This window comes from Symphalangus syndactylus, chromosome 7 (assembly GCF_028878055.3).
Source record: "Symphalangus syndactylus isolate Jambi chromosome 7, NHGRI_mSymSyn1-v2.1_pri, whole genome shotgun sequence".
Taxonomy (NCBI): Eukaryota; Metazoa; Chordata; class Mammalia; order Primates; family Hylobatidae; genus Symphalangus; species Symphalangus syndactylus.
The window spans coordinates 66,102,764-66,116,079 of NC_072429.2; the positions used below are offsets into that span (position 1 = coordinate 66,102,764).

At 37.9% G+C, this 13,316-nt stretch overlaps 1 protein-coding gene across 9 annotated transcripts in view; it reads left to right on the forward strand.

The window, feature by feature from the left end:
* PXDNL (peroxidasin like) overlaps window positions 1-13,316 on the forward strand; it is a 479,632-nt gene that overhangs the window by 341,423 nt on the left and 124,893 nt on the right. For all 9 annotated transcript variants that reach the window (XR_008658991.1, XM_055286430.2, XM_055286431.2 and 6 more), the window contains 3 exons: window positions 2,891-3,060; window positions 6,584-6,850; window positions 11,837-11,953. Coding sequence is in view for 8 of the 9 variants with exons in the window: in XM_055286430.2 (XP_055142405.1) it covers window positions 2,891-3,060; window positions 6,584-6,850; window positions 11,837-11,953 (554 nt within the window). In the remaining variant the exon portion in view is untranslated. The remainder of the gene's footprint in view (window positions 1-2,890; window positions 3,061-6,583; window positions 6,851-11,836; window positions 11,954-13,316) is intronic.

The window sequence follows — 13,316 nt, forward strand, 5'->3', positions numbered from 1 at the left end:
GCTGTGTTTCCCCTCTAGCAACTCTCAGTGTTTTCCCTCAAAAGATCTGTTTAAAGTATGATGGCTTTTTCAATATTTTGGCTTCTCTTGATGGGAGAAGGGCTTCCTGGTTGCATCTAGTTGGCTATCTTCCACACTTTTCGTAATGTTGAGGTTTAGCTATGGAAATTTAGGCCATTCTAAATAAATTCAAATTCTAGTAAACATGGTAAATATGATTGATAGTTCCAGTAGATTATAAGCAAACTTTACAACTATACTATAATTTGTGGTTGATGGTACTTTTGTATATGGAAGATTTTTTTTTTTTTGAGACAGAATCTCACTCTGTTGCCCATGCTGGAGTTCAGTGGCACAATTATAGTTCGCTGCAAGCTTGAACTTCTGAGCTCAAGCAATCCTCTTGCCTCAGCCTCCGAGTAGCTGGGACTACAGTCCTATGCACTACATTTGGCTAATTTTTAGATTTTTTTGTAGAGATAGGGTCTCACTGTGTTGCCCAGGCTTGTCTCAAGCTCCTGGCCTCAAGCAATCCTCCCACTTCAGCCTCCCATAGTGCTGGCATCACAGGTGTGAGTCACTGTGTGTGACCATAGAAGATAGTTTTAATTTGTGTGGTGATAACTTATTTGTCAATATTTCTGGTATCTAGCTACAGCACCTAGTTCTTAGAAAGCACTTAACAAATGATTGTTGCGATGAAACACCTTAATAGAAATTATTTGTACATCTTCATTAAATCAAATATGTTTATTTGTACATTTTCAAGGAAAAATAGAATATATTCACATATAGTCTACCTCTGCAAACCTTTGTGTTTTTACATATGACTGCTATTTGCATCAAACTGACAATGTGAATGGAATATATTGAAACATGAAGACTTTGATTTTTTGGGAAGGAACATCATGATTCATGAGCAAACAAGTTTTATGAGCATAATGAAGAGGTTATGGACAAAGAGGGAAATTACTAGGAAAAGGAATGCATTTTGAATTTACAGGTGTGATGTGCTACTGCCTGTTTTATATCATTTTTAACATAATGAATCTTGATGAATTCTATTGCATTGTGTAGCCACATGATAGATAGCACATACACATCTGGTAGCCTTTGAAATTTTGGGCTGCAAAGTTTTGGAACAAAATTCCAGGAACTTAAGTCACCTTCTGAAAAACGTGATTTCATCATTTGTCATATTCCTTTGCAAGTAGTCTTATTTGGGTTCAGTGTTAGATAATTTCAGAATAGCATTTAAAACTATTAAATTGCTTAATACTAAATGAGCCCCTTGAATGGGGAACATTAAGAAAAAATATTATTTCTTGAACTCCCGACCTCAGGCAATCTGCCTGCCTCGGCCTCCCAAAGTGCTGGGATTACAGGCGTGAGGCACTGCACCCAGCCTTGAAAAAACATTCTTTCTGATGTTCGTTTCATGCTACTTACACTGAGAAACTTCGCAGGTGATATGGATAGGGGCATCCAGTTTCTTCTTTTCTTGCCTTTGTCTTGCATTGCTGGCTATTCAAAAGCATGCCTGTTTTTTTCTGAAACTAATCTGTTCAAAAATGACAAGTCGAATTTCTTTTTTGGCTAATTGGTACTTCTTCTTCACATTGGGCTTTTCTCACCCAATGGCTGAAGAAGATCAGATTGTCTCCATCTTTCTTGCCTTCACTCTGTTATTCCACTCTAAAACATAAAAGTCAAATATGACCATTGTCTGGTTCTTTCTTATCTTTCATGACAAACAATGGTTAGATAAGAATGATGATTTATTCATCTCTTTAACAAGCTTTACTGTTTTTACCTATGTGGGAATAGGTTGTTATTCTTTAGTGTGGGTACATTTTGAAATTAGTGGGAAAATGTTTACCTGGCTTTATAAAACAAATACATGAGTTAAGGGGAGAACTATGGAATTCTCCTAATGGACTTTTTCTTTCTCTGGGAATGATGTTTTTGTGGGTGACACCTAGTCGGTGTTTAGAAAATATGTATTGAGTGATGAAGATGGAGGAGAGTAGATTTCCTTTATCTATGCCTAACACATTCATTAGTACTAAGCATACATATGTGAAAATCTATATACCTTCTCATACATAATCATTAAATATTTTTAAAGGAAAAAAATCTTGGCCAGAAAAAAAATCTGTAAAAATTTCTAACATATGTTTCTGTGTCAGTAGCTTTGCATTTATTGTTAAAAATAACTCATGCAGGCACTCCCTTTCTTATGATTATTGATGTATATGGTGTTGCACAGCTGAACCTACTTGCACACAATGGATTATGCACTATATTGATAAATGGGACTTTTCTAGTATATCCAAATGGTGCACATCAGAGAAAGGGGCCTAATATTCAACAACTTGGTAGGTTAGGTGTGTTATTTATTGCTCAGTCATATAATTATATTTGGCTTTGAGCCCGTGCTGGTTTGAATAGGAATATTTCTTTTACACTAACAAAATATGAAAGAATACTGAATGACTCATGGAAGGAGGTAAAAGGATTACATATTACCATCTGGTGATTTCTTTTCTGAAAAGTGGGCATTCAAATGTATAAAAATGTGCTGAAGTGTCTGTCATACGGGAGCGCTTGCTTCAGTGTCTAAATTCATGCCACTCAGGAAGGCAGAACATCTCAACCTCATTTCCCTCTATCAAATGTTGACTCAGAGCCTTTGTTCAGGGTGTAATCTTGAAATAGGAAGAAGATAACTAGGATTTAAAGTGAAATAATTAAAATTATTCAGATAAAATAAATTTAACAAATTGGGTAGACATGAAACATAGCTATATAGTACTATATTCTCAGTCTTGTTAAGAGTTTTAAACATGAATGGGATTAAATAATATACATGTGTAACATATATTTCCAGCCACTCATTGGATTTGGAAGATGACACTCGACTTAATATGTTTGGTGATGGCACACTCATGATCCGAAACACCAGAGAGTCAGACCAAGGTGTCTATCAGTGCATGGCCAGAAATTCCGCCGGGGAAGCCAAGACACAGAGTGCCATGCTCAGATACTCCAGTCTTCCAGGTAAAACTATTATTTTCTAGTTCTATCAATTATCTGCACTGGAAAATGATCTAATATTGCTGCTTTAGAGTATGTAATGCTTCAAAGTGAAACTATTCCCATTGGCTGTGATTTCTTAAATTTCGCTTTAGAGAAACTTGAATTTTTTCTCTTGAAGTTTATTTTAATTTCCTGCCTTAGTTCCTTTCTGGTACAGCACATTGCGATTCCAAGACTTTTCTATTCTCCTTTTGATTCCCCGTCCAGCTATCCAGCATCCTTATGCAGAGTGAACCAGTGTTACCTAGGTAGGAATATTACTCTTTTCAGAAATTCATTTAATCATTCATTCATCATGAATTAATCCAACACATATTTATTGAATGCCCACTGAGCTAGCTATTGAAGATTGCATGTTTATCAACCACGTTCCTTATTCAACTTTCCAGGGGCTTTGCTTTGTCATAATTTCAGTGGCTTATATAAACCAGACATAATGACTACAACAAATTTTCATTAACAGCATGTTGACATGATGGAAATACATTGTCTCTCACCTTACTGAGCCTATCATCTATTAGATGATAGCCATAATTCAAGAAATAAGTTTTATTATGTGTAAGGAGAGAGGAGAGAAGCATAAAGGACAGTTGTGTGCTGGTAAGTGTTTGTAAATTGGCTCTGAGGAGCAGGGAGCCCTGACTTGCAGCATTTGTCAGTATCTGTTGTATAAATAATCTCACCATGGCCAATTCCTAGTTACCAAAATGATATCACTGAATGTGGAGTTGGGAAGAGATGCACAGAAGTTCATCATAATATAGCATTTCTAGCATGCAGACACAGTAGGCATGATAACCCTGAGACTGAAGATAATAATAAAATGTAGTAAAAAATAGGGATGTATTTGTTAGTTTTGATGTTGATAAAATTTATTTGATTGTAAGTTTATTTAGTTAAAACTTTAAGAATGGCTTTGTGTAGCAGTCAGCTTGCAGAATACTGAAAATTTGACAACTGGCTCTCCAGAGCCGGCTCCAGCCCATCCCAGTGGAGGGGAGCATTTGGAGCAGCAGCCTCGGAGGATTGCATTCATTCAAGTCTTCCCAAGAGCATTGACCTTTAAGTTGAAAGCAGCAACAAGTGGGAGACAGCCAGAGAAGTAGGGTTGAAGCATCATTTTAGGAGAAAAGACAGCATAGGGAAGACAGAGCAAGGCACATTCAAGAGATGGAGATCCTGGAGCATACAGAGGAGAGGCTGGGAATGACACGAGATTTGGTGAGGTGTAAAGTGGGGTCAGATCACTCAGGCTATTCATGACGCTACACTGAGATGATCAAAATTAGATTTTTCTTTTAGAAAAATGTCTCTGGTGGCAGTTCAGAGAACAAACAGGAGGGCATGGTAAGATAGGCATGTCAGGATGAGGAAGTTAGCAGCGGCAATTGCCACAGGGCAGAAGAGAGCTGGTGGCGGCATGGATAGGGCAGTGGCAAAGTGAATGGAGGAAATTGCAGTTAATCAAGAGGTTTTCCAGGAAAAAAAGACACTTGAGTTAGCGATTGATTGCATATGATAATTCCTCACATAGTTCCCAAGTAATTTCTTTAAAAAAATGTTTGTAGAGACAAGGTCTCACTCTGTCACCCAGGCTGGAGTGCAGTGGCATGATCATAGCTCACTGCAGAGTGAAACTCCTGTCCTTAAGCGATCCTCCTGCCTAGGCCTCCAAAGTGCTGGGATTACACCAAGTAATTTCTGATTGAAACACCACTGTCTCCTTCCAAAGCCTCCTTCCCTTCTGCCTCTAGGTCAAGTCTGACCCTGCACACAGGAGCATTTCTACTTTGAGAACATGACTTCCTCTTGATCCTTTCCTAATGTCCTCAATTCTCTTTTTAAATCTCTTTTGCCTGCCTAAAATGTGGTGTTCCTTATAGCGCTGTCCTCCCCTGCCTTTCTCTAGTCCCCCGTGCCCTAATCACAGTTTTTTCCTCTTCCATCTGAGCTCTTCTCAAACCTTCAGCTTTCATACTTCATGTAAAATTTATAGTCTTTATTGCTGAGATCCTTCCTGAGATTTCAACGGACATTGCCAGGACTTTCTTTTTATCTTCACATGTAAATCTTTACATCTCTCAAACACATTTGCCTACACAAACCCACAGCATCCTGTGTTTGCTATCTCTGTTGGTATCATTACTCTCCTCCAGTAACCTCCGATTCACCCTCTAGTGCTACTCCTTCTTCCACAGTTCTCTAAAAATTTAGTTCCAAGATGCATCAGATTATCTCCTTTTCCAGTTCTACTACCACTGACTTACTGCAGAACATTTATTTCAATTATTATAATAGCTTTCCCTATACTTTCCCTTACCTCTTCCCAGAATGTTCTCCTATCACATTTACACCTAACCCTGAGACAATTCTTTCCAAGGCATGTTGTGGTTTTACAGATGATGTGTTCTGTCCTCTGTTCATGCAGCTAGAGTAGGAGCATACAAGAAGGAGTGTGTTTGTTCATCTCTGTATCTTTCCAACATCCAGCATGTTACTAATAGACTTAAGACATTAGATATTGTTAGGAATTAAATTAAACATTTATTGTTGAATTGGATTAATTGAATTTATTTCCACTCTCCGGAGTATGTTCATCTCAGGAATGGATGATCCCCCCTCCCCAAACTTAGAATCAATCATTAGGCATTTTTAACACCTTAACAAATATTTAATTTTTGCTTGAGATTCCCGGAAAAGAGAAACTCCTATGAATTTCTAAGAGTGGAACTCCTTATATGAAAGTCTAAATTTTCTATTTACATGGATACTTGATGAATCAATTTATAATATGTTTAGCTGAAAGTAACTGAAAGCTTGGCTAGATATGGCTTAAATGCATAGCTTCTATGTGTGTGTGTTTGTGTGTGTGCATGTGTATTTTAATTGTATGCCACAAGTAGGACAAGGGTAGTCTGTCACAGAGCTGCCATATTACCCACAGTGAGCCAATAATATTCTTCTTTCTGCTTTTTGATCTGCTTTGCACATAGGTTTCTTTATTCCTCATAATTTTCACCTCTTAGTCACAGAGTGTCTCCTGTAACCCAAATGCATTCCTGCCCGAATTCCAGGTAGCAAACAGGAGGAAGAAATGACTACTTAGACTTAGTGCTTTTATATATTCCCAGTGACATGTGCCTAAACTGTGTTTAAAAAAATGTGAGTATTCTTAAGAGAGAATGTTTGAACATTTAGCCCCTAAAATAAGGAATATGTATTGTGTAGGTGATTTGCAGTATCTATAATACATTGTGATATCAAGGCAGGCATTCTTTTTAAAAAAGTATATACTTACAGCACATCCACATTTCATTATTTTAGATTTAAATCTCTGGGAATTAAATATATATATATATATGTGTAATATTTTAGTTTAAAGGCATTTTGAAAATGACAATAATCTTAAAACCACAATGCAGAATAAATAAATCTTCCTAACTGCTACTTGCTGGATTTTGTTTTGTTCCCCCTTTACCATCAGCCAAACCAAACTTTGTAATCCAGCCTCAGGACACAGAGGTTTTAATTGGCACCAGCACAACTCTGGAATGTATGGCCACAGGCCACCCACACCCCCATATCACTTGGACCAGGGACAACGGATTGGAGCTGGATGGATCCAGGCACGTGGCAACGTCCAGTGGACTTTACTTACAGAACATCACACAACGGGATCACGGTCGATTTACCTGTCATGCCAACAATAGCCACGGCTCTGTTCAAGCTGCAGCAAACATAATTGTACAAGGTATGGGAGCAGAAGGTCATGATTAAAATGTTCTTCCTGCCACACTCAGAAAATTATTTTTCAACTTAAATAATGTCATGTACATCAGTGGAGAAATATTTTTATTTGCCAATTTTTTTTGACACAATAAGATTTTCAAAGCTAATCTGTTTCAAGTTAAAAGTTGTTTTTTTTTCTTTCCTACTTCAATCTTTATCCAAAGGTCAGAATCAACCATTAGCAACAAAAGAGATGGAGTCATTAATCTGGAAGGAAACTGTCAAGAGATATTTGTGCTTCAGAATATTTTACAGATACAGGAAAGACAGTACAGATATGAAAGTGAAAAGGCTGTGCCCTGTGTTCATAGTCACTTACCAAACTGTCTACTCAACAGAGCTTGAGGACATGCTGAAGGCTCCTACGAGGCCAGGCTGTGTAACAGCAGCAATAATAAAACTATTCTGAATCCAGAAATTAATTTATATGCATGGGCATGCTATCATGTTATAAAGAAGGCACATTCTTCTTTGTACTTGAGTTCTCAGCCTGAGGTGGCCCCTTCCTTTCTGGTGTGTGTGCGTTCATGTGTGTGTGTGTGTGTGTGTGTGGATGTGTTTGTGTGCGTGCGTGTGTTTGTGTGTGTGTGCATGTGTGCTTGCATGCCATCCTCCTGTAGGGTTAGAGTTTAGTAAACAGCAGAATATAAGTGCTATTGGAGTCATATCAAAGGTCCAGGTTTTTCTAAAATAGTTTTTCATCAGTTGACGAGAGTACGGTAATTTACATGATCCATTTCAGGGGCTTCCTGATATCATGCATATTTTGGTTAAGTTTCATTATTTTAAGATTTGCATAGGATGTTATCTACCAAAACACTGAACCCAGTGAAACACAGAACAGAGAAAAATGGAAGTGGCCAGCCTAGTGCAATGCCTGAGTTGGGAGGGCTGCAGAACAGTGAGCCCCAGTGGCCCCAAGAGTGGTCTTGGCCCCCACAAAGCACAAGGCTTCCTCCAGCCTAGGCTTTCTGCATTCAGAGAATGTTTTCTAAATTGAACTCTTTAGCATCAACTCCTTAAGTAGCAATAGATCAATACTTTCTTGTTCCTATTTACATGTCTCAGGAAAAAAAATTGTGTTTTTCCCTAGAACTGCTATCCCAAAAATACTTTTCTTGCTCTAATAAGAAGGCGCAGAAATGAAATATTTTCTTGAGGTCTTTGGTAATTCCTGGGGGAAATTACTTTGAAAGGACCCAAACATTATTTTTAACTTTTAATATGTTGAGATTGAAAAATGCCTTCAAAGAAATTGTGTTTGGGTTTTGTTTTGCTTACATCATTTTGTGTTCAATGTCTGTTTTTTAGAAACCTAATGCCTGATCACTTTCACACTTTAGTGGTTGCCTGTATTCTACACTGTGCTAGGCTTTTGTTTCTCAGCTTTTTCCATGTACTTCCTTCCTATGCTTCCATCTGCCCATCTGTGTCAATCATTGCTTAACAGAACTCTGGTAACCTTTACCATCCTGCCTATTTCTTCTACCACAATATGCTAATGATTTCTTGTTGCCAGTGAGTTTGCACTGAAATGGCCATCTGCTTGTCCTTTGTTATTTGCGACCATGTACTTGTGTCACTTTTGGATCTGTGTGCCCAGATTTTTAATTGATTTTGAAATGGTCCATTAATCATTCTATACATTTATTTAAAAGGCTGATTTTATTTGCCTAATCATATATTAAACATTTTAAGATGTATCCTTTTGTGTCATTTTAACAGGTTTCTATCCATGTTCTTGATCTTTTAATGTCTATTTAAACTGAGATCACAGTTACCCACAGATAAACTTCCTTTCTTAGACTGACTGGAACAAATATAAATAATAAATAAAATGACACAAAAAAGCTTCAATGAAAGACACGAATCACAGTGTGAACATATAGGTCAAAAGGCCTGTGGTCATCCACAGTGTAAATCAAAATGCTTTATGTGTGAGGCAGCACCTTAATGAGTAGCCAGAATCTTAGATTTTAATAAAATAGCAAAACACTTCATCTCGGCATGTGCTATTTTAGCACTGGAGTTGGGACTCAGAAGGCCATCATTTTAAATGGAAAGCCCAAAGACGTCAGCTTCATCATGCCTGTCTAATTATTCCACCTTCTCTGCCTGCTTTGGTGATGTTCATAATTTCTTCATCGACCTAGCAAGCTGCTCATTTTAGTGTTAGAAACAAATGTAAATTGACTATTTTCTTAAATGTTTTCTATACTTTGCTAAGATGTGGATCTTGGGTTCTGTTAAAAGTGAGAACATGTGAAGTGAAGTTTAACAATTTTTTTTTTATTATACTTTAGGTTTTAGGGTACATGTGCACAATGTGCAGGTTTGTTACATATGTATCCATGTGCCATGTTGATTTCCTGCACCCATTAACTCGTCATTTAGCATTAGGTGTATCTCCTAATGCTGTCCCTCCCCCCTCCCCCCACCCAACAACAGTCCCCAGAGTGTGATGTTCCCCTTCCTGTGTCCATGAGTTCTCATTGTTCAATTCCCACCTATGAGTGAGAACATGCGGTGTTTGGTTTTTTGTCCTTGTGATAGTTTACTGAGAATGATGTTTTCCAGTTTCATCCATGTCCCTACAAAGGACATGAACTCATCATTTTTTATGGCTGCAGAGTATTCCATGGTGTATATGTGCCACATTTTCTTAATCCAGTCTATCGTTGTTGGACGTTTGGGTTGGTTCCAAGTCTTTGCTATTGTGAATAGTGCCGCAATAAACATACGTGTGCATGTGTCTTTATAGCAGCATGATTTATAGCCCTTTGGGTATATACCCAGTAATGGGATGGCTGGGTCAAATGGTATTTCTAGGGTTTAACAATTCTTTTCACACAGACTTGGCTAACTGTGAACTTTAATTATTATTGAAGTTATTAAATGTTAATATTTTTAATAATTAAAATAAAATTGAATTTTAATATTTTAATAATTATTAAAGTTATTATTATTCAAAAGTTGAAATCAAATTTCCCAACACTAGAACCAGGACCACATTATTTCTTTTAACTACTACCATCTTTTGTTATATAGCTCTTTTACTGTGTCATGAATCTATTTTTAATGTAGAAATATTTTTGTTCTTTTTAAGTTGTTCTTAGTAATTTTGGGAGTTAGTGTAATGTTCTGGAAAGAACATCAGGCTGGGGGTTGAGCAGCCCAGATTCTCTACTATCTTTTCTACTTATTAGTTCTGACCGAGAGAAATTCAATCCTACCTCCCACAGTCTGAATTTTCTCATCTGTGCAGTGAGGAGCCTGAGATTGCTGATTTGTGGGCTGTTTTCCAGCTTGACTTTTCTAGAACTCTATTACAAATAACTTGCAGGAATTCCTGAGGGTTTCCATGAATTTGTGTGACTTGGAAATTTATTTTATACCGTAGTTATTTAGTTCAGCACCTTACTTAGTTAGAATGGATGAAGACTTTAAGAAACTCTTTAGTACTTGCACACAGTATGAAACGTGCAACAAATACACTTTGCCAAATATTATTTACTTTATCATGTTTCTTGTATTTCCAGATGCAGGTGAAAAGAATGGGGTAGTAGGAATTGTGCAAAAATCTAACAAGGCAGAGAGAAATGATTCGTCAAGTTGTCAAAGGCATTTGAACCAGAGTGACTCCATCTTGAATGAGGGCTGGGTAAAATGAGGATGAGACCTGCTGGGCTGGATTCCTAGCAGGTTTGGCATTTTTAGTCACAGGATGAGATAGAAGGTTGGCACAATATAAAGGGCACAAAGACCCTGCTGATAAAACAGGATGCAGTAAAGGAGCTGGCAAAAACCTGCCAAAACCAAGATGGCGATGACAGTGACCCCTGGTTGTTCTCATTGCTCATTATATGCTAATTATAATGCATTAGCATGTTACAAGACACTCCTACCAGCACCAGGACAGTTTACAAATGCCATGGCAATGTCAGGAACTTACCTTTTATGGTCTAAAATGGGGAGGAACTCTAAGTTCTGGGAATTGCCCACCCCTTTCCAGAAAACTCGTAAATAATCCACCCCATGTTTAGCACATAATCGAGAAATAACTATAAGTATACTCAGCCCAGCAGCCTATACTGCCTCTCTGCCTGTGGAATAGCCATTCTTTATTCCTTTACTTTCCTAATAAACCTGCTTTCACTTTACTGTATGGATTTACCTCATATTCTTTCTTGCACAAAGTCCAAGAATCCTTTTTTGGGATCTGGATTGGGACCCCTTTCCAGTTACAAAGTCATCTGCGAAAGTTCTTTTGATCACTTAGGCATTACTGGGGATCATTGCGCTCTTCTTAAATGGCCACATTGATTTATTTTTTTATTCAATCAAAGAGTCACGGACAGAATCCCTTTTCAGGAATGGCATATGCAACTATATTAGCTATTTCTTATTTATACAAAATCAATAATACAAAATCTGAATATTTGGAACTCTGAATTTTGACATAAATGTGACTTTTCAAAAGCATAATTTCAAGTGTTGTAGAAACATTAATCTTAAGGAGCTTATTTTTCTTTCTGAAATCAAAAGATCAACTCGTTTCAAATTTTATTGTGCATGTGAAAGTTTGGAGAAAACGGTTTTGTTAATAGTTTAAAGTACAATTTGTAGCTTTAAATATGTTTATCACATCTAGTAAAATGATAACCAATATGATTCAATCATGGGAAACAGCTGCCATAAGATTTAGAAATGGTTTCTTCTCGTTGGCTACTGCTGTTCTGCTTTGCAGACCAGGTGTGTGTATTTCTGGCTTCCTTGCAAACAGGCGCAAACATACAGAAGCATCTCCATGCTCTTTGTAACCTTGTTTATATATAATTGTAAACAAATTCTGATCACACGATGTATTTGAACACACTTTCTTTTTTCTATTGGCACTGAAAATTTGTAAAATAATTTTCAATTTTGATGTACGTTTCATTCTTTTTAGCTCCTCCACAATTTACAGTAACCCCCAAGGATCAAGTGGTACTGGAAGAACATGCTGTAGAGTGGCTCTGTGAAGCTGATGGCAATCCACCTCCTGTAATTGTCTGGACAAAAACAGGTATTAGAACATCTGCAGGTAATTGTGGGGAAAAATAAGTGCCTTCTTTTGTAGAGAGTAAAAAACATAGTTTAATTATCGAAGGTATATCATGGACATGAAAAAATTACACAGAAAATAATCTTTGATCTAAATGTGACGTTATCATAATTTTCGTGGTGTTTTGAGTTTTGGCATTTGAGTGTGTGGTCTTCCTGAGATCATCCCCTCTGGGACTCGGCTTCCTGATTTTTAAAATAAAATTACTGGAAAGCGTACATTTTTTTTTTTTGTTTTGTTTTTTGAGACAGTCTTGCTCTGTCGCCCAGGCTGGAGTGCAGTGGTGCAATCTCGGCTCACTGCAAGCCCCGCCTCCCAGGTTCACGCCATTCTCCTGCCTCAGCCTGTAGCTGGGACTACAGGTGCCCACCACCAAGCCCGGCTACTTTTTTTGTGTTTTTAATAGAGATGGGGTTTCACCGTGTTAGCGAGGATGGTCTCGATCTGCTGATCTCGTGATCCGCCCGCCTCGGCCTCCCAAAGTTCTGGGATTACAGGAGTGAGCCACCGCGCCCGGCCGCAAGTGTAGCAGTTTTAAACATTTCTTTTTGGTGGGATAATTTTCTTCTAGTACAAAATGAAATCCGAAGTGAAGCTCCAAAAAAGAGCTGCTGTTCCTGAAGTGTGGGTGGTGGGGCGTGGGCCTGGCAGGCAGGATCTAACCCCCTAGGCCCCACCAAGGGGCCAGACACTTCCAGGGAACCCAGGCAGGTAACAGAACAGGATTGACAATTGGCTGGATGAGAGCTTGTCTAAGATTCCTCCGGGCTTGGAAATCCTACTTTCCATATTAGTTCACGTACGAAGTAAAATTCAAAATCTACATTTATGAATTTCTTGTCTTAACATTTTTGCTCTATTCTTTATGAGATTAGTTGATAGGAGGTAGACTTTGGAACCATAAAGCCTTGGTTCACATCTCCACTCCTCCATTTGCTTGTCATGTGACCTTGAGCAAACCTGCTAACTGCTGTTTGCCAGAGTCTTTGTTGCTATGTTGGGGGTGATGATGTTTCCTACATCATAGGGTGGTTGTGGGGTTTGATTTGAATAATTTATACTCTTCAACATTTAGAACAGTTGATGGCACAGTGTGTGTATGCTCAATAGGGTTAGCTATTCCTTTTTCCATCTATAACAAGACATTCAATATGATACAAGTTTTCACTGAACTAGTTGAAAATGATAACCTCATTTAATTGTTAATGACCATAAAGTGTTAAGAAGGATTCAGAGGCTCATATAAGCTCAGCAGTGCAAAGTACAATGGCCTCTGGTTGACTGTGTAGATTAACAGCATGAATGTCACAAAATCATCATTTTC